Source organism: Rhyacophila brunnea, unplaced genomic scaffold, assembly GCF_057557595.1.
Source record: "Rhyacophila brunnea isolate RB1 unplaced genomic scaffold, BYU_Rbru_1.0 scaffold_17, whole genome shotgun sequence".
Taxonomy (NCBI): domain Eukaryota; kingdom Metazoa; phylum Arthropoda; class Insecta; order Trichoptera; family Rhyacophilidae; genus Rhyacophila; species Rhyacophila brunnea.
In genome coordinates this window covers 31701311-31721841 of record NW_028232827.1, presented here as the reverse complement: position 1 = coordinate 31721841, position 20531 = coordinate 31701311, and the positions used below count along the sequence as shown (strand labels likewise).

General features: G+C 33.4%; 1 protein-coding gene and 1 long non-coding RNA gene across 2 annotated transcripts; one reads left to right on the top strand and one right to left on the bottom strand.

Moving 5' to 3' along the window:
• Positions 1-8361: 8361 nt before the first annotated feature.
• LOC147073954 (alpha-tubulin N-acetyltransferase-like) lies at positions 8362-20441 on the top strand. The gene is made up of 6 exons (XM_085944604.1): positions 8362-8591; positions 8743-8892; positions 10853-11024; positions 11710-11897; positions 12307-12403; positions 15932-20441. Exons 1-6 carry the CDS (start codon positions 8488-8490, stop codon positions 15959-15961), a joined length of 741 nt encoding a protein of 246 aa, XP_085800730.1. The 5' UTR covers positions 8362-8487; the 3' UTR covers positions 15962-20441.
• Positions 13749-15427, bottom strand: LOC147073955 (uncharacterized). Its single transcript, XR_015070382.1, has 3 exons — positions 14692-15427; positions 14103-14206; positions 13749-13881 (listed from the first exon to the last, which is right to left on the bottom strand). It is a non-coding gene; the product is annotated as an uncharacterized LOC147073955 (long non-coding RNA).
• Positions 20442-20531: the final 90 nt, after the last annotated feature.

The following is a 20531-nucleotide window of genomic DNA, read 5'->3' as shown; positions in this document are numbered from 1 at the left end:
ATACCTATTATATGCACAAATACTAATTGATTATGTCAAATGTCAATGGATTAATAATCATTATGAATATATATTTGCAATAGCTACATCCCGCAACTTTTAAATCTCGGGAGTGACTGGCAAAAATATTTGGATAAATTAAAAAATATGGAAGTATGTACCTACCTATAAATCTTGTTTCGTCACCAACGTTGAAATCTATAAAGGTAAGGTGAGTCGGGGTAAGTGTAACTTTGGGGTAAGTGTAGCTACTAAGATATCTCAGTATCTACTACAAATTGGATGATGTCATCTATGGAAAGGTGATAGCAAAGTAACCGATTTATAAAAATAATCAGAAATGGTGTCGATACCATGTTTTTTGAGGTGACTACATGGATTATTCTCCAGACGACATTTTGAAGTCGACGAGTGAGATGGTAGCTGTTACTAAAATATTTTTTTAAGCACGGAAATCTGCACATTGTGGTTGTAAAAATTGGTGAGTATATGTGTTTTGATACGCTGCTTCACGTGCTGTTATCGTTTTACTGAATTATAAGCATTTGAAACCTTTAATCAAGTAGACACACTTCCCCCAAGAAAGTAAACACGTGGGATAAGTGTGCCTTTGTATTGTGTCACAATTCCCCCATATATTTTCTATGAATTTGCAAAGTCAATATTTTAACTAGTGATGGGACATGACGCATTATTTATATCGATCGAAGATCGAAAATGTTCGTAATTGAAATAGAATGTTTATATGTAAGAATTTGTATACCAGTATAACCTAGATAATTCGAAATCCAAGGGACTCGAAAGGAAATCGAATTTTCTGAAGAAGGAAAAAAATTCGTCAATTTGTATGGGGACTGTTCGACTCAAAAATGTTCTTCTAAGCCTATAAGTCTGGATTACAAAGTTGTTCAATTATCAAATAAAGAAGTTACCGAAAGTTTAATAGAAATGCCACTGTTACAAAAGTTTCCTGCAGAAAATATAGAAAAACTTCGTTAGAAACACTTTTGCTGAATTCTATCAGTAGTAAGGCGCATATAAAGAATAAGAGAAAAATGTTTGCCCTAGGAGCAGAAGTGATTACATGTTATGATGTTATAGAGCGAATGAAAAAAAATGTTCCAATAAAAAAGAAAATAAAGCCATTGCAAGACAAAACTAACATGTAGAAGAAGGTATTGAAACCGATAAAAGTACACCAAATCAAAAAAAACACGAACCCATGTCATCGAAAGCGAAGATAATATGCAAGACTATATTAATGATTTGCTCGGCGATGAGGAAAACGATCCTTCAATTAATATGCTTAATATATCAATGTTTGATCAGTTTGATGATACTGCAGGTGCATCAAAGAGATTGGACTCCTCCCCCAGAGGTAGCACACAAATGTCAGTGTGTGTACTTGTTTTGTGATAGAAAGTTCTACCTCTCTGAAAGTAGGTACACTTTGCTGCAAATGGGCCATACTCGGACATAAAAACGCCCCACTGAGTATTTTTTTTATCAACACAAGCTTACAACCAATTTATGATAAACGTATTTTCATTATAAAAAGTTCCCGCAATAAAAACTTTATTAGGATTCAGGGTAAGAAAAAATAATGCAAATGGATGTAAGTATTTTATTTTTAATAACACAAAAAACACAATAATATTATGAAAAATTATACACAAATCAGTTAATAGCAAATGGTTAAATATTTGAATAAGAAATATGGTCTTGTTTTTACATATTGTTCTATATAAAATAACATAGCATTTTTGTTTAGATAAAACGGTTAAATAAAAAACACAAATATTTACGGTTAATTACAAACAAAAAAAAGTTTATTATATTACCTACCTATTTACACATGTGTATTTTAAAAATATTTTATGAAATAAAAATATAACATGGGTTCGTTTTTGACATATTGTGTATAAAATTACTTGGTTATATAAACCTATTAGACACAAAATACAGGCAGGTATGTTGAAAATTTGATTATATAGTTAATTAAAATATTTTATCTATTTAACATAATATTATTATCAGAGAAGCCCTGCATATACAATATGAATTCATACAAAAAAATCGATTATTTAAAACGAAAATGGTTTTATTTGAAATATCATGTATGAAAGTCAGCGTTGAGAAAATAATATTTTGAAAAACTATTGATTCCTAAGTTTAATTAATCTATTAAAATATTGTCTAATATGGTTGATTGGTTGCTCTGCATTTTTCGCTAAATAATGATATCTTATTTCTAAATATTTTTTTGAAACTAGTTTCATTAAATTTGTGACATGGTTTGTTAATGGCGAAGTATCATACATGTGATTATCTAATTCTCTAAAAATACAGTTGCTATTAACAAAATATTTTAAAAGTTTATTATTTAAATATTCTAAATTAAATTTTGGATGCATACGAATGCCTCCGCTTTGATGCAGGGCTTCTCTAAAGATTTTTTCACTGCGTGTACAAATGGAAATTACATCCATTGATGGGTACACTAAGCCACCTCTATCTTTCGCAACGATCAACGACTCCATGAGATTCTCTCTGATACCTGTGATCGCTGACAGACACTTTTCACACTTTACCATTTTCCGCAAATGCCTGACAACGAATCCGGCAATATATGTTACGACTTCGTCGACATAGTTGCTTATATAAATTGAATCAAGAATATACTGGATGAATCATATGCTTCTTAAAATGACGCCCGATTTTCAGCGACTCGGCCAATGTTAAAACTTACTGAGTAAGCCCGATCTAGCTTACATCTTACTCTAACTAATAGTCAGCGCATGACGACTTGCTCTGTCTGCTTTGGGTTGCAGGCACCTTTAGGTTCACTATTCCAAGAACGCAAATTTAGTTTTACAGCCAGGGCAATACGGGTGAAATTCGGGAATCCATTTTAACTGTCTTTACGCATTATACATACAAGGAAATATCATAAGACGATATTCGTAATATCTTTTGTGGTACATTTTTAAAATGACACTTGTATGGGAACTCCTCATCTAGTAGTAAATCAATGCCATCATCGCATATTCTAGCCCTAGATGATGAGAACTTTACCATATGATCTACAATATCATTACAATTAATATGTACAGAAGGAACCCACTGTATATCTTACTATAATACGACATTTTAATATGTTTTGATTACTAGTCAGTTTGTTACACTTACCCCAATATTGGGGTAAATGTAACTAAATTCACCATTATTCCAAAAGTTCTTCAAAACCATAACGTATTACATGCATAGAAAGGTAATATAACATTTAATGGATATTGATTCTTAAATTAAAACTTTTGTATAGATTTTCAATAAAAATGATCTCTATCATTTTTTTTTTTTTGGGTAAGTGTGTCATACTAATGTATGTAGATCTAGTGATGTCCCGAAACAAAAATGATGTTTTTATTAGGTAGGTACTTAATTATTTAATGTGGTTATCTCAGCAACAGGAGTGGTAGGTAAATCAATCAAAGGCTTTTGAAGATTAACTTATAATTTTATTCGTCTCGAGAGAGCACAAATACAAAGTATACAATACAGGAATGCAGAGTAAGCCTAAAAATAGTCAGTACTTACATGACAAATACGTAAGCACTTACAGTAAAATCAAAACGTTAAAGAGGTTTGTCGATTGTGTGCGGCGTGAGAATAAGTGTACGAAAGAATGAGTTAAATTTGAAATGTTATAATAGCTTCACCAAGAATTAACAGGGTAAAACATTATTTTTTTAGCTCGAAACAGTGAGCATTAACAAACAGTTGATGAAATTTAATATACCTTACATGATTATTTTCGTATTATTACAAAATTAAATAACAATCAGCAAAAATAAAATGTGGATACAAATAGAGAGTAAGATATAAAAGAAAAAATAATAATTAATACACAAAAACATTAAATCTCTATAACGTTTTGGGTCTCATTCTCGAATTATTCTTTCGTTTTTACTGTACTTACAATTCAATACTTACAAAACTATTTATTCTAATGTAATTATTTCGAATTGCAATATTTGAAATTGCATGACTAGGTACCTACTGAATATTGAAACCAGAGATTTTTGTTTTGAAAATTATTTCGCCACTTCGTCCAGTTGATGGTTGAGGCAATAATCATATGACATCCTCTTCTTTCACTTCGTAAATGTCTTCTACTCTTGGAAATAAAAACATAGTTTCGTTTTATTTTTTAATCGTCTTAAGTTTTCGAGCAAACTTTGTCAGAATTTTGTCATCTTGCTCAAGTTTTATTATAACTCCGACAAAATGTTTCACCGTTTTTTTTGTAGCAAATTGTACTACAATCCATTTTCCAATCTCTAACATTTCTGAATTAGATGCACCTGCAGTATCATCAAACTGATCAAACATTGATATATTAAGCATATTAATTGAAGGATCGTTTTTCTCATCGCCGAGCAAATCATTAATATAGTCTTGCATATTATCATCGCTTTCGTTACTTGATGTCCATGACAAATCTTCTTCCGATGACATGGGTTCGTGTTTTTTTTTGTTTTGGCGTACTTTTATCGGTTTCAATACCTTCTTCTGCATGTTAGTTTTGTCTTGCAATGGCTTTATTTTCTTTTTTATTGGTACATTATTTTTCAATCGCTCTATAACATCATAACATGTAATCACTTCTGCTCCTGGGGCAACCATTTTTCTCTTATTCTTTATATGCGCCTTACTACTGATAGAACTCAGCAAAAGTGTTTCAAACAAAGTTTTTTCTATATTTTCTGCAGGAAACTTTTGTAACAGTGGCATTTCTATTAAACTTTCGGTAACTTCTTTATTTGGTAATTAAACAACTTTGCAATCCAGAATTATAGGCTTAGAAGAACATTTTTGAGTCGAACAGTCCTCATACAAATTGACGAATTTTTTTCTTCTTCAGAAAATTCGATTTATAGCGATTTTCGCGAATTAATTCGAAATCAAATTTTCAGAGTCCCTTGGATTTTGAATTATCTAGGTTATACTGGTATACAAATTCTTACATATAAACATTATATTTCAATTACGAACATTTTCGATCTTCGATATTTCGATCGATATAAATAATGCGTCATGTCCCATCACTAGTTAAAATATTGACTTTGCAAATTCATAGTAAATATATGGGGGAGTGTGACACAATACAAAGGCATACTTACCCCACGTGTTTACTTTCGTGAGGGAAGTGTGTCTACTTGATTAAAGGTTTCAAATGTTTATAATTCAGTAAAACGATAACAGCACGTGAAGCAGCGTATCAAAACACATATACTCACCAATTTTTACAACCACAATGTGCAGATTTCCGTGTTTAAAAAAATATTTTAGTAACAGCTACTATCTCACTCGTCGACTTCAAAATGTCGTCTGGAGAATAATCCATGTAGTCACCTCAAAAAACATGGTATCGATACCATTTCTGATTATTTTTATAAATCGGTGACTTTCCTATCACCTTTCCATAGACGGCATCATCCAATTTGTAGTAGATACTGAGATATCTTAGTAGCTACACTTACCCCAAAGTTACACTTATCCCGACTCACCTTATTTGAAAACAACACATCACGCCGTAAGCATTTTATTTTTAATTTCTTAAATAAATTGTTAAGGATATCAGTGGATGTAAGCATATGGCAATTTAATGTTTTTGACTTCATAATATCAAGTTAATGCATTACGGGCAGTCATAATATTGAAGTATCGAGATCATTTGTAATTTTCAAGTTATATTTACAAGGAAGCAAGTTTGTGGGGGGGGGGGGGTTCAACTACTGAAACTTTTTTAAATACTTTTTCAGTAGTTGACCAGGGTGGTCAACCACTAGATAAATAAAATAAAATTATATCACTTAGTTTTGAACACATTCATAAGTATGGAACTATGATTATTTATTAATTAGAAGTGTCTAGGGTGGTTCTATCCAATAGATGACCTAGGCGTCAACTTTTTTTGTAGTTTTTCAGAAACGGATTGTGTATTTTTTCTTCGAAAAACAAAAATTTCTTGAATTATAGCCCTGAACATAAAGCAACTGAATGAAGCAGGCCAACAATTATAGCTGTCAACTTACGAGAAATAGCGATGCGGTTAAAAAAATGCAGGGCATCACGGAGGATTTACTTTGGTCATTATAACGTACCCATATAATTAATAATGTTAACGTTAGTTTTGCCGCAAATTGATTATTAGCCTACTTCACCATACTTTTTTTATATAACCTGCCTGCTTCACCATACTTTCATATAACCTGCCGCCCCTAGGGGAGCAGGGTCTTAGCCAAAAAAGTAAACAAGACAGTGTACCAGCAGGTAAATGCCGACGATAAAGAATGCATAACCGTCATAGTAACAGGGAGTGTCGGTGGGGCTGTCACAACCAACGACAGTCCTCTACAAGTACAAAAGAATTCCTCAAGAAATTTCCGAAAATGTGGACTTTGTCCATGGAGCCCTCAAGCTGTAACAGTACCAGAAGAATCTGAAAGTGTGCCTTCAATGGGTACATTAGAGGAACGCAAGCGGTATTTAGAGAGAGGAGTGCAGTTCCTGAGTAAAAACATTGATGGGGAAAATCTTGAATCATTTCGCAAAAACAACGAACCTGATCAAGATGACAAGTCACTATTCGCACTGTGGCGAAAAGTAAAAAATGAGTTGGAAAATATCACTCTACCTGAGCCGGTCAAACTCATCGATGAGGCATTGCAAGAAGAGGAATCCGATGATATGATGTCTTTGGCCGCCTGGAATACTATGAATTATTATGTGACTGGTCTGACGACTTGTGATGGTAATTCGTCTCCAATCGCCAGTGCACCTGAGGCTGGTATAAGGATTTGTAATTCTTCTTCGTCTCCAATCGCCAGTGAACCCGTGGCTGGTCCATCAAATGTTCGTAGTCCATTCAAGAGACATTTTTTCTTCCCCGGTGAAGGGGAAGAAAAATTCAAGAAGAAAGCAAAAAGGGAAAAAACCCACACCAGTGTTTTCGGTAAACTGTGCCAGGAGTATTTCCTAAACAAAAAGAGGAAGAAAGAAGAAATGGAACGGTTGAAAAAAGAACGAGCTGCAGAGAGGCAAAGAAAGAAAGAACTGAATGAGCAAGCAAAGGAAGAAAAAAATGCGTTTTTCTTCTGAGTCTTCTAACCCAAGTGTTGACATTTCAGACTCAGCGGAGAGTGAAAGGCATGAGCTAGTGATGAAAGCTTTAAGCCTAAAACTCGATGGCTGCCCGTTATGAAAGTCATTAATGAATATTATATTATAATACTTCTCGGGGAAAATATATTAATTATATTAATGAAAATATAATTTCTAAAGTAAAAGCTACTATTTCATCGATGCAAAAGTGCGGGAGACTATAGAAATGGCCAGAGCGACGATGTACTTAGCTATGAATGGAAGGCGGCAGTACCTATCCCACATAAATGACCAAGTAAGCAAAACTCGTAATGTCTATTTAGTTCCGGAATTGGACTTTATTTGGAATATCTAAGGATTTTATGTTGAGTTTTATTTTGGTAAGTACTGAGCCTATGCATTACTATGTAGTATGTATGTACTTAGTTGCTAAAATAAATATATTTTTGTATTTTTACTTTGAAGTAACTAATTTTGCACCTTTTGTTACCCGAACAAAACTGATGATTGGCTGTCAAACAAAATCCTCTTCTATGTAACTTGTTACTGAACCGCCCATTGCTAGCAAGTTGATTCAAGTAGCTATGGGCTAGAGTGGTCTGACAGGAAGCCCTGAGGCAACTCTGATGACAGATTTGCCATGAAGCCTCCTGATTAGACATGGTCAACTACTGAAAAATATAGTGGTCAACAACTGGAACTTTCAATTTTTTGGATGGTCAACTACTGAAACAGCAACATGGTTTTGAAAAATTGAACACATTTTTTTTTTTGTAACAGACCCTTTCTTAATTTTTGTCTTGACATATTAATTAAGACATTTGATCCATTATGAGGAGACTTGCTTTGCCAACATTCGGTCTAATGCTAAACGTTAATCGTTATTTTTGTTGAATTTTTTTCTTGAGTGGTAAACTACTGGTACGTTTACTTTACCTACCTCGTCCAACTTTTTGATACTAAGAGACTCCTCTTTGAAAAATTAAGTAATAAATTAAAGACATTAAGTGTAACTTTATCTTGTAATAATTACAAATAAATTACACCTGGTTTACAACCTACAGTTACCAAAAGTATTGAAATAATTATATTATAATTAAAGCTACTCACCGTAAAATTTCCCTAATTGTAAAATACAAATTTTGACGGATTCATTTTCATTAGAGTAGTGGCAACATTTATATTTGACTTGTTACTTGATCATAGATAAGTACTTGATCGAAAAAGTCATTTTTGTGTCTGTCGTGTTCGTGTGTCAAATTCAAAGTTGTCAAAATTATTTTTTTATTTTTAAATTAGCCTTATCTCATCTCTCACAATATGGAGTTCGAATACAAAGCTACCGAAATTCTTTCTAATGATTTCGTCACGGTCAATAATGAGGATGTTATTGCATCTTACAAATTGAGTAATGAGGAACGAAGGTTATTTCGCTATTTTTACAGTTAATCCCATGGTTACTCATGGGAAACGTCTTTGTTTCAAAGCTTAAATCAAGATGCGTGTCAAGAAAACTGTTCAAGTGGTATATTAAAATACTTTCGCTAATTTACCGATCTTTTTTCATCATTCCAGGAGAACCTATCTACAACTAGAGAAGGTTATTGATGCTTTAGGCGAATTATCGGCTGTCGAACAAGAGTTAAAAAGCCCTATAACTACGTTTAAAAACCTTATAAATACTAATCACAGGGTTTATATGGCAATAGATGCTGAATACAACAAGTAAGTTATATTTATAGCCTTATATCGTTTTCTGTACAGTTCCATCCATGCCAAGATCGGAGGTCAATTTTATCTCCATGTATGTACTTATCAGTGACTAAGACTTATGAGGATTATGGTGCATTTACCTTGACATGTAAAAAAATAATTTAAATAAGAAATTTGTTAAACATAATGCCATAAATAAATTAGAAAAAAGATTAATAATAAAATTGTATGAAATTATTCGTGTGTGAATTGTAAATATATGAAAACAGCTAAATTAAATGCTGATTTGCGAAAAAATATGAGATACTAGTTAAGCGTTTTAACCATATTTAAACATACTCATATACAGTCGAACTCGGTTATTACGATCACGAATATAGCGAGATCTCGGATGTAATGAGGAAACATTAGTTTATGATTTTCTCCATACATTTATTCACTGTTATAACAAGCAACTTATCGGATATACCGAGCTAAAATATCGTCAAAAATTTTCTTAAAACTGTTAATGTGTCAATTGTTTAAAAACATTTCGACCCTAGGCAATAAAATTCCACCGGACAGGATGCCATCGGGATCGCATTATGTTTATGATACTAGTTAAGTGTCTAAGTACCTACTTAATTGGCGTTTTCGCCGACAATATTGAAAAAGGATCCACGCATATGGTTGAAATAAGTAAAAAATTCAAGGTTTGTGTAGTCAGCAGGTACCTACCAGCGTTCATTACAATAAAGAACTTCTTTTGTAGCTTATGAATGCCATGCTTGTTTCGGGGATTTTTACGATGGTTTTCAGATTTTTTATTTTCGACTTTTTCTCTGATATAACGAGTAACGCTTATAACGAGCAAATTCAGTCGGTCCCATCTTGCTCGTACTAACCAAGTACGACTGTATTTCTTCCAAGCATATTTTGAAGTAGGTACCAGCAAAATCTTTCCACAACATTCTCCAAATTATGTGACTTCAGCTAAATGAATTCACATCTGAAAACATTACATCATTCTCTCGGAAGCTCTTTCATTGCTGTCTTAATTCTATTGTTATTCTTTCGCTGCCATATACATCTGCTAAACTCTATTGCCTCCTCAATCCAGCGGTTTTTTATCCAACAAACAATATGCCCTGCCTATCTGCACTAGAAGGTTTTTACATTTACCCATTCATTTCTTTGTCGATCCATGTACATTATGCCCAACATGCATCTCCTTACCGCGTTGTGTTACGCTTAATTTTGAATTGAAGGTTCATATTTTGCACCCATATAGTACCGAATGAACTGTGCGGATGGATGCCACATGTGGGATTCCATTATGTTAAGAATCGATCCACTGGACTTGATGTTATTTGGTCGAAGGGTGTGAGCCAGTTGGAAATATAGGATGAAAGTTATAACATTATTTCTGTGATTACTGCATTAATTTATTTACTCACATTAAGCTATACTATTACAGGCACAGTATGAATCAGGTTCATAGATATGTGTCGCTGAGTTTCAAAATCCGCTATAACACTTTTTCATTATGTTGAGAAAATCAACAAAAACTTTTTGAACTAAAAAGGTTTTTGAATGTTTCAGTAGTGTTATAGTAGGATTTGATAGACACATTGATTTTGTTTCATAAATGACAGTTAATCGTAGCGACTTTTGAAAGATGCGATAAAATTTTCATGTAGAGATTTTAATAACGAATCCAACGATATATATATCTTAATTATTTCAAAAAAGTGTTATAGCGGGTTTTGAAACTCAGCGACACATATAATCCTAAGTTAAGACAGACGGCAATCTTTGTATTGTGGACAATTTCTTTATAATTACATGTTGTATCTAGCGGCCAATTTCAAAGTTTCGTTCTAGCCTATTACTTTTGGCAATAGGTGTCGCTACAGAATATCTTGGTTAATGGCTCGACGATTCATATTACATAGGTGGTTATTATTAAATATTTAATCTTTTTACATTTTAGTGGTAAAGGTGCCGCAACTGGCTTTATTAAGGTTGGCGAAAAGAAACTTTTTTTAACTGACGGCTCAAGGGAGCAAGTGGCTGTAAATGTCACGTGTGTGCTGGACTTTTATGTTTATAATACTCAACAACGCAAAGGCTGGGGTAAAAGAATCTTCGACAACATGCTAGAGGTCAGTATTGCCAATTTAACATCAATATTACTGACAACTATCATTTACCTATAGTTCTAGTCCTTTATGTTAACTTGGATATCAGATTTATAAAAACTCACTGCCTGCGACGGACCGGCCACCTGATACGTATGAATGATCAAGAACCGATGAGTTGCCTCACCTTTAGTGGCTTGATGGTGTCTAGAAAGATTTGCGAGCATTGGTGGTCCATAACTGGAGGAGAGCGGAATGGAAGAGTCTGCTTGAGGTAGCCAAGGCCCACGTAACTTGAGTTTCAGTTTACTTATGTGTTGACAGTCAATTTGGCATTCACATTATTCACTTATTATTTAAACGAATTGATATTTACATGATAGCATTTACTCCATTATGATGATTTTGAAACAACATTTTTGTTACATCTATAATTGGATTGGCCAATCGCTGTAATGCCGTAATACTCTTTTTCTAAATATATAAATAAATTTTTAATTATTGACGTCGACTGCTGTTTTAGGTTACTAACCCATCATCAAAAAGATCTATTTAATTATTAATGAATATAAAACTAAATATAATTAAGAGGTACTGTATAAATGTGCCTGTATTGTGAAATTACACCTGATTTAATAGTAACCAATTTTTTCATATGTCGAAACTCCATCTGCCAGTATCATGCTACTAAAATTCACTGCATTTTCAGGTGGAAAACATAACTCCAGCCGACATGGCATTCGACAGGCCTTCACCGAAGCTTAGCGGATTCCTCGCCAAGCATTACAATCTGACCAACACGATCTGGCAACCAAACCGATACACCATATACAAGGATTACTTCGATAAATATTCAAATCCCGCACCAACTCTGAAACAAAGTAATGGATCATCCAGGTAATACAAATTATTAATCGAATATAACCCATAGCCTAAATGTATGAAAGTGACATACAAAAATGGACCACAAATTTTCATAAAAGCTTTGCATTATAATAGTTCTGCACATTTGTACCTGTTTATATCAAACTGAAATTGCAATTTTTTTGAATATGATACCGCATTCAAACATGGCGATTTTTGTAGCTCAACTTTGTATTGAAGGTATATTCCTATGTATCAATTTAAGTTGAATCAATAGTCATAAGCTAGATGGTGTCAGGTGAATGTTTTAGTTCATTAATGTCATTTCGTCTGACCAGTGTTCGTCATGACACAATCCACCATTGCCTAAAACATTACACCCTTTCTCTTTCCTTACCATAATCATCCTATTTAATTAATTGTGCACATTGTATGTTTTTAGCATGCGGAAAATAATATCGGGCGGATTCAACAACAACTCTGGGACGGTTTCCCAGTCACCTCAATCATCACAAAGACGTGGCGATTCAATTAGCAAGGTATATTCAGGTAGCACTTTGGCTGCCATATTATCTATTACTAAGAGCCTGCCCAGATGGCACATTTTTACGCGCGAGTAACAAATCGCGCATTCTCCAGGTACATGTGACCCAATTCAGTTGTCCACACTGCCACCTCACGTGTGACGACTCTCGCACAACAATCGCGGCGTTTACAGCTATTACAAAATGAAATACGACCGCTTGGCGCTCGAACGCGAGACTTTATTGCTACTCCCAAATAAATTAAGTCACCCAGTTTGTAAAGTGCTGAGAATAGGTATTGAAAGTAATTGCGAAATACAAAATCTCATAGAAGCCGACTAACACCATCGAGTTGTTGTACTTTTTTCTACACTCGCATTTATTTTTTATGCCGATTCAGAAATGAATTACGTCACATAATTGTTTCAAACGCGCAAACTGCGCCGTTTCTGGACGGAAGCCATTTTTGGTTCTCGAGCGTAAATCGCGATGGGAACCACGCCATGTGGACAGGCTCTATAGGTCACCAATGATTCTGGCTATGGTATTAACTGATTCTCTGAACAGGGGGGCATTATCAAATCGTCAAGTGAGGACACTGTTGTGTCTTCGGAAAGGAAACCTAAAAACAATAAATTTTAACAATTACATTGTGTAACCTTGGTTTTGAGTGCTGCAGTCATGATGCAGATCTGTACAGTGAAACCCGGATTCTAAGGTTTTCAAGGGACCCTAAAAAAACGATAAATGCGGAATATATAATTTTTTTTTTAATTTCGTTTTTCTCCTGGATTTTTTTCGATGTCTTGAATTATTTTCAGTTTCTCATCTAGAGTTCTAGTTTTTTTCATGATTTAGTTTAGTTGCGACCATAGATAAGATACTTATAGATTCGCAAGAGTCGAACAAAATTATTCCCGCTAAACAGCGCCATCTCTGAGCTGTACCTGAACTACGATCGAAAAAGCCCGCCAATTTTGAAAATATATTTTAATTAAAAATTGGATTATAAAATAACATACACTCAATTATTATCAAAGTTATTTATTTTTATTTTTCGTACTTATTTCTACAGTCATATTTAAAGTGAGTATGTCATAAAGACAAGCCCGATATTAAATATAATTGTGGAAATAAGTAAGAAAAATTAAAATATATAATTACATAATAATTAAGTGTATGTTATTTTATAATTCAAAGTCTTCAAGTAAATAATAGCAGTGAAAATAATAAAAGACGATTATTTAAATTACTTCATATATTATATTCTTCACATACATAAATTGGAACATCTCAGACACAAACCTATTGAAAAAATATTCATAATATTATGTAGGTATTATATAAATAATATGGATAGTATTTATGTCGGGTTGAACAGGCAAATAGCTTGTAACTCTTTTGATGCATCAGCTGTAGCGCGTAGTCGAGTCAGGTCCATTTGGATGTGATGAGAAGATGCATGAACGGCCGCATTCTTGAACTCCTTGTTACTAGAAAAAAATGTAAACAAATAATAATAACTCACTTCGTAAGAAAGGTGATCATGGTAAATACTAAGAGAAGAAAAAGCGAGACTTGAAAACGCAAGTACTAAACGATTAAAGAATACGTAAAAACTATTCGCCGGTACGTACGTATTACATTAAATAAAATGCACAAATTAATGATGCAATCGCTAAACCGTAGACATTATAAAAAAGGCCATCTTTACCTATCTTAATGTTTTTGAAATTCCACAGCTTAGTGGCCAAAACCGGCCAATGCCGCCCCTCTGAATTGGATCTGACTAAAGGCTGCCCGGACCATTTTCTTGAACTCCTTGTTACTAGAAAAATATGTAAACAAATAATAATAACTCACCTCATAAGAAAGTTGATCATGGTAAATACTAAGAGAAGAAAAAGCGAGACTTGAAAACGCAAGTACTAAACGATTAAAGAATACGTAAATACTAATCGCCAGTACGTACGTATTACATTAAATTCTTTTTTCTTTTTCTTTCGACCACGTCCGATCCTAATAGGATCATATGGGCCTCCACAGAGTGGAGGTTTGTATTGACAGATTACGAGAAATGGATGTCAGCCATTTGCTCAACCTATTAGGTCCATACCCTGACACACACACAAATTGAAAAACAATATGTGTATTTGCCAGACCCAGGATTCGAACCTGGGACCCATGGCGTTATAGTCCAACGGTTAAGCCGCGCGGCCACCGTGGGCGTTACATTAAATAAAATGTACAAATTAATAATTCTATCGCTAAAACGTAGACATTATTAAAAAGGCCATCTTTACCTACCTTAATGTTTTTGAAATTCCACAGCTTAGTGTTGACCGTTGACGGTGGTTTGCCTAAGAGTTTAAGTTTTCTATTCGCGATTAAACGGATCCATTGCCGTCGTTCATGATCTGCCTTCGGTAGGATGTAACAAGGCACACCCTTCACCTCACAGCCAGGCACCCAACAACTTCGAGGCATCTAAAATTTTTGGAATGACAATAGGATCATCATGTAGGTAACCTATAATTGGTTTGAAGTACACTTTTCATGGACTATTTTTTTATGACATAACATAACGAATAAAAGAGAATGATTACATAATTTATTAACATGCTTTAAACGACAGTTACGTGTGATAACTCAATGAATTTTTTTGGTTTAGTGAACTCTAATGACTCTAACGCTTGATTGAATTCTTAATATTAAGATAACAGTTACTGGCTATCGTTTTTATATCAGGATAAAATTAATGCATATAAGACGATGTTTCGTATTTGTAAGAATAGAATATCAGTCTGGAAGTCTATTGGTTTATATTCGTAAAATTATTACAATAGTCAGTATGCCAAATGGTTTGTCATGTAAGTATAATAAACACAATGCCAAAATACATACCGATATAATATTAATTCAGGGCAGTCGAATACTATAATCACAGATAACTATAATAACACAATTTAATTGATTGTATTGATAAGTAATATGTAGATATCATAAGATTTTTTAGAGCTGAAATAGTGAAAACGTATATCTTTGAGTGAAAATTAATGACAGTTTGACGTTTGACAGTTATTTTTAAATAACTTCAGTTGCTAGAGTATGGTATTTGCAAAGACTTCATACTAATCAAATCCGTTAATTTGATTGGCTTTCACTAATCTGAGTATCGTACTAGCAAATCATAGGGATGGGCGAAATTAGAGATGGGCGAACGATTTTTTGTTAATTTACGGCCGTCATACAGCCATCTATGAGCTGTACATGGTACTATAGGCTGATCAGCGGGTATAATTTTTGTATGGCTCTTTCGCCCCCCTGGTTGCGACTTTGCGATACTACATGCGAGGCAAGCCTGAGCGCCGACCGACCTGTCCAAACAAAGTGATGTGACTGAAAACGTGAAACTAAAAGCGAAAACGAAAGCGAAATGAAAAATATTCAACAAAAACGGTCATTTGGGATAATATTTGTGACAAACGTGATATCGGGATTCCACTGTATATTATATATTATTTTGAATATATTTTCTTTCAGATTATCCATCAAGTTCCACCTTCACCATGAAGAAATTACCCATCGAGATTAAACCAAAATGATTTTCAAATACTACTTAACAATTATTATTACATTATAAGGCTGTAAATTATTACTTTATCGAATCTCCTCCGGGTAGCTTTGTAGGCTACGAATGATTTTTACCAATTGATTTCATCAAGATTTTCTATTTTCTCTGTATAGGATCTCATCTATATATTTATTGTTTCAGTCCACACGTAGTCCGTAAGAAACATGACTTTAAATTTTAATTCCATTAAGTACCTAATAAAAATTAGTAATAATAAAAATTACTTTCCAATATTGAATGTGTTTATGCGGTTAGCCACCGACTGACAACCAAAGACAAACATTAATTTAGTCAAGTAATTAAAGGTTGATGATCATGTCTTTGAATCGTAGCCCAATAGTGATCTTAATAATGTTTCATATAGGCGCCTTTGTATTACAGAATGTAAATTTTGGAATCCTGCTCGATTCACGAAATGCATGAAGTTTAATAGTTTTGGCAGAAAATATGACATAGTTCGATCAAGAAGAAACGTGACAATAGACTTCACGTAAGAGCATCCGGAAATAGTATCTGTAACAATTAATTAAATTCACCCTTTGTAATTCGTGCATACTAGAAGAAATTTCATGTGCGCTAGTTCAAGGTTAAATTGTTCCACTATATTTATATCAGTGTCGAAGGGTTGAGGTAGGCTGTGTAGACCTGACGTAAATAGTGCACACTAAACTTTGTCAAACATACTTATTTGTTTTCATTGAACTAAGACTACAATTTGCAGATTGTGTTAGATGGTTTAATTCAATTATACTGACTAACCAAACCATAATAGATATTAGATAGAAGATAGATTAGAAAAATATTTTTCTATTTATAAAATATCTATGATTATGCCAATATTTTATCTATTATGGTTTGGGCAGGGCAGCACTTCATTGAATTTAAAAAACTGTCAAACCCCATCTGCAATGTGTATGCTTAGTTCAACGAAAACAAATAAGACTGATTGAAAAAGTGTGCACAAGTGTGTTCGTCATAATGCCTAGTAGTATAGACTAAGATACAACTGTTTGTGAACAAATTATACAAATTTCATGCACAGTCCACTGTTTGAAAGTTTTGGAACTCAGCACACATACACACCTGTTATTGAATTGGTTTATTTTGAACAATTTATATCTTGCGAATTTCTTCACTTTAATTTAAAAAAAAATTAGTGTGAATTTTATGGATTATGTTCATTTTTAACCAAGATATCTTTTTGCATAAATCATACTGAAAAATTAATATTACAGTCGAACTTGGTTATTACGAGGAAGATGGGACCGACTGAATTTGCTTGTTATAAGCGTTACTTGTTATATCAGAGAATAGGTATTTTTAAATGAGCGGTCACATGACACAAAAAGTCACAATTCAAACAAAATTACACAATTAGAATTTTTCCCCGAAACAAGCATGGCATTCATAAACTACAAAAGAAGTTGTTTATTGTAATGAACGCTGGTAGGACCTAACTTCACAAGCCTTGGATTTTTACATGCAATTTTAACCATATGCGTATATACTTTTTCAATATTGTCGGTGAAAACACCAATTAAGTAGGTACTTAGACATTTAATTAGTGTCATAAACGTAATCCGATTCCGGCGGCATCCTCTCTGGCCGGATTTTATTGCTTAGGGTCAAAATGTTTTTTAACGATCGACACATTAACAGTTTTAAGAAAATTTTTGACCATACTTTAGCTCGGTATAAAAGTGAATAAATGTATGGAGAAAATCATAAACTAAAATGCCAACGAATGTTTCCTCGTTACATCCGAGATCTCGCTATATATCCGTGATCATAATAACCGAGTTCGACTGTATTCCTGGAATCGAAAATTCTTTTTGAGATTGTAATGTCTAGTGAATAATACTCCTTTTTGGAATATGTATTATAAATTATTTATGCCAAATTTGTAGGTTGGTTGCTTCCTGCATAAATACTTTAGCCGGCTCGGTCATCTAAACTCGCCTCGTCTGCAACACAGCCGTAAATCAAACCTTGTAGGACTGTTGGATTCATGTTGCATAGCCCGCCACGTACATATGAGCTTAGCGAAATTGTCGATTGCAACCTCTCGAAACGTCAAAATCGTCAAAAAAATGAAACGCCAAATCAAAAATGCTATCAGACGCCAAAACAGCGATTATTATATATTGAGCGCAGAAATCTTCTGAAGTGGACTATCATTGTATAATTATATTTCAATCTCTTGGATAAAGTAAATTTTGGTACACTCGTCTGTCATTTGTAGGAGATACGGCGACCTGTGACTTTTGGATTAACAGTTTGCGCAGGCACAACTGCAACACCAGATGTTTTTTTCAAACTGAAATGTCGCACTCCACCAATCTGCGGAGCTCCATTTGGTAACGTGTGTTTTGTGAATAACGATTATGTCACATTAACGTATTCGACATTTTGCAGACAAGATGAGTTTAGATGTGCGTGCCGGCATATTATATTTATACTTCGATACTTCTCACCTCTAAAGCATATTAAATAAATTCAACAGTCACTTAATAAATGTATTTAACGTAATATGATCAGATAAATACAAGATACATTTGACTCTTTGGTTTCAAGCAGTGGCAAAGATTCGATACAGTTTGCATGCATAATGAATTGTTTTTTATTGTACCGTATGTAATAGCGCATGTACACATGCATGAATTTACTGGTGCCAATAGTATGTAAATTCAACTATTCCGATAATAACTGCTTTTACGTAAAAGTGCTGACTGTCTCGCCAATCTCATTCTTCAAGCGTAAGCGAGACGTGTTGTTGTCATTGCATGGTGCTATTTGATAGGTTGTGAAAATTTGGTTAACATCAAAATGCGCTGCGCAGTGTAGTTCGTATTTTTCCGGCAGGTTCAACACTATCATGCTACTGCGTATGCGCATATGTCACATAATTACCAACTGGAAAATTCATAAGCTTGTGAACTTTTTTGATCCATGCATGCAACTTGAGATAACACATGTTTACACATGCATTTTCTTGTTATGGCCGCAATAATACATACTGTGAGCAGTAAATCCATGCACATGTAAACGGGGTATAAGTATTAAACTTGTAATGTGAAAGTTAGCGAGTCTCTAATCATAACTAATATTTGTATTAAAATAACTAGTGTCGCTCTTTGGAGAAACAAAAAATATTCAGACGTTTCTATACAAAAATGATATTAAAAATATATTGAATGTATTTATTTGACTCTGAATCTTCCGCCTTAAACTAAATATGCCAAAACGATTATGACACAATGATTACTGTCTTAAGTGTGTATTGTTCTTCTTTCCTCTTACCTCCGTCCAACAGGCAGTCATCGCTGCTGGTTTTAAGTCATGTTTCAAGAAATGATAATAATGGATGTTCCACTACAATGGTGCAGTTGAACTTCCTGTTTATTGTTTTCATTCCTACGATTGGTGTTATTTTCCTATACAGTTAAAACCAAAGATGTTGATGTTCTTGTCTATAGGTGGAGCCTAAACGTATGAAAGTTATGGCATAAATAGGACTACTAATTTTCATGATTTTCATAATTTTCATCTCTGAAAAGGTAGCGTTTATTTTTTTTTGCATGCAAAAATGCCACTTACGTCAAACTAAAATTGATTTCAGCAGTTTTTATAAGATGTATTATAGAAGGCTCAATCTGAAAGAAGATTCAACATCTTCGGTTTAAAACGGTTACATATTATAATATACAATATTATTGTTTTGTGTTGTGACTATGATTTGTTTTTACTCTAAGATGTGTTGGCTTAATATCGTTAACGTGTGCTAAAAAGAATTACTATTATGTAAAATTATAATAATTTTAAACACTGACTGTGTGTATGGCAAAAATATATTAAACATTGCTTAGCAATTATTATTAAGTGTGAAATGTAATGCAGCTAAATTTAATTGCATGAAAGTCTATTCTAATAATTATTTACAAATATTTAAAAGCGTTATTATGGTTGTGCTGTGTGTTCATTATAGTTTATGTTGTGTTGTTTACATGATTTTTCCTTATTTAACTCTTAACATTCCATTTGTTAATTTAATCTCAGGGTTTAACCCGTATTTATGACTCGAATTAACTTATTTAAATTATTAATATTATTTTTATAGTATACCATTGTTACTATTTTATGGTGCACTGAACTTCTGTTTCAAAACTGTGATCTTAGTATCTTATTAATTAAATTATTTATTAAACAAATATATTATTAACTTTAAAAACAGTATTACTTATATTTTATCTTTATAAGTTGTACGGCGAATATTGTTTACCACTTGAGCACTTAGGTAGGCGTCTTTGTAATTTGGGGTTCTCTGTGGAAAACAGTATTATTTAAAGATTATTTTATGAAGCTATGATATTATTAAGAGAGGACTTTTTTTGTCCTCGGACCTAGGAGGACTGTCACCATTACCGATGTTAACTTTTTTAAAAATAAATTATTTTATACCACACCGTTTCTTTTTATACCAGTCCCCATTTACGTCTTCATTCAACCTTC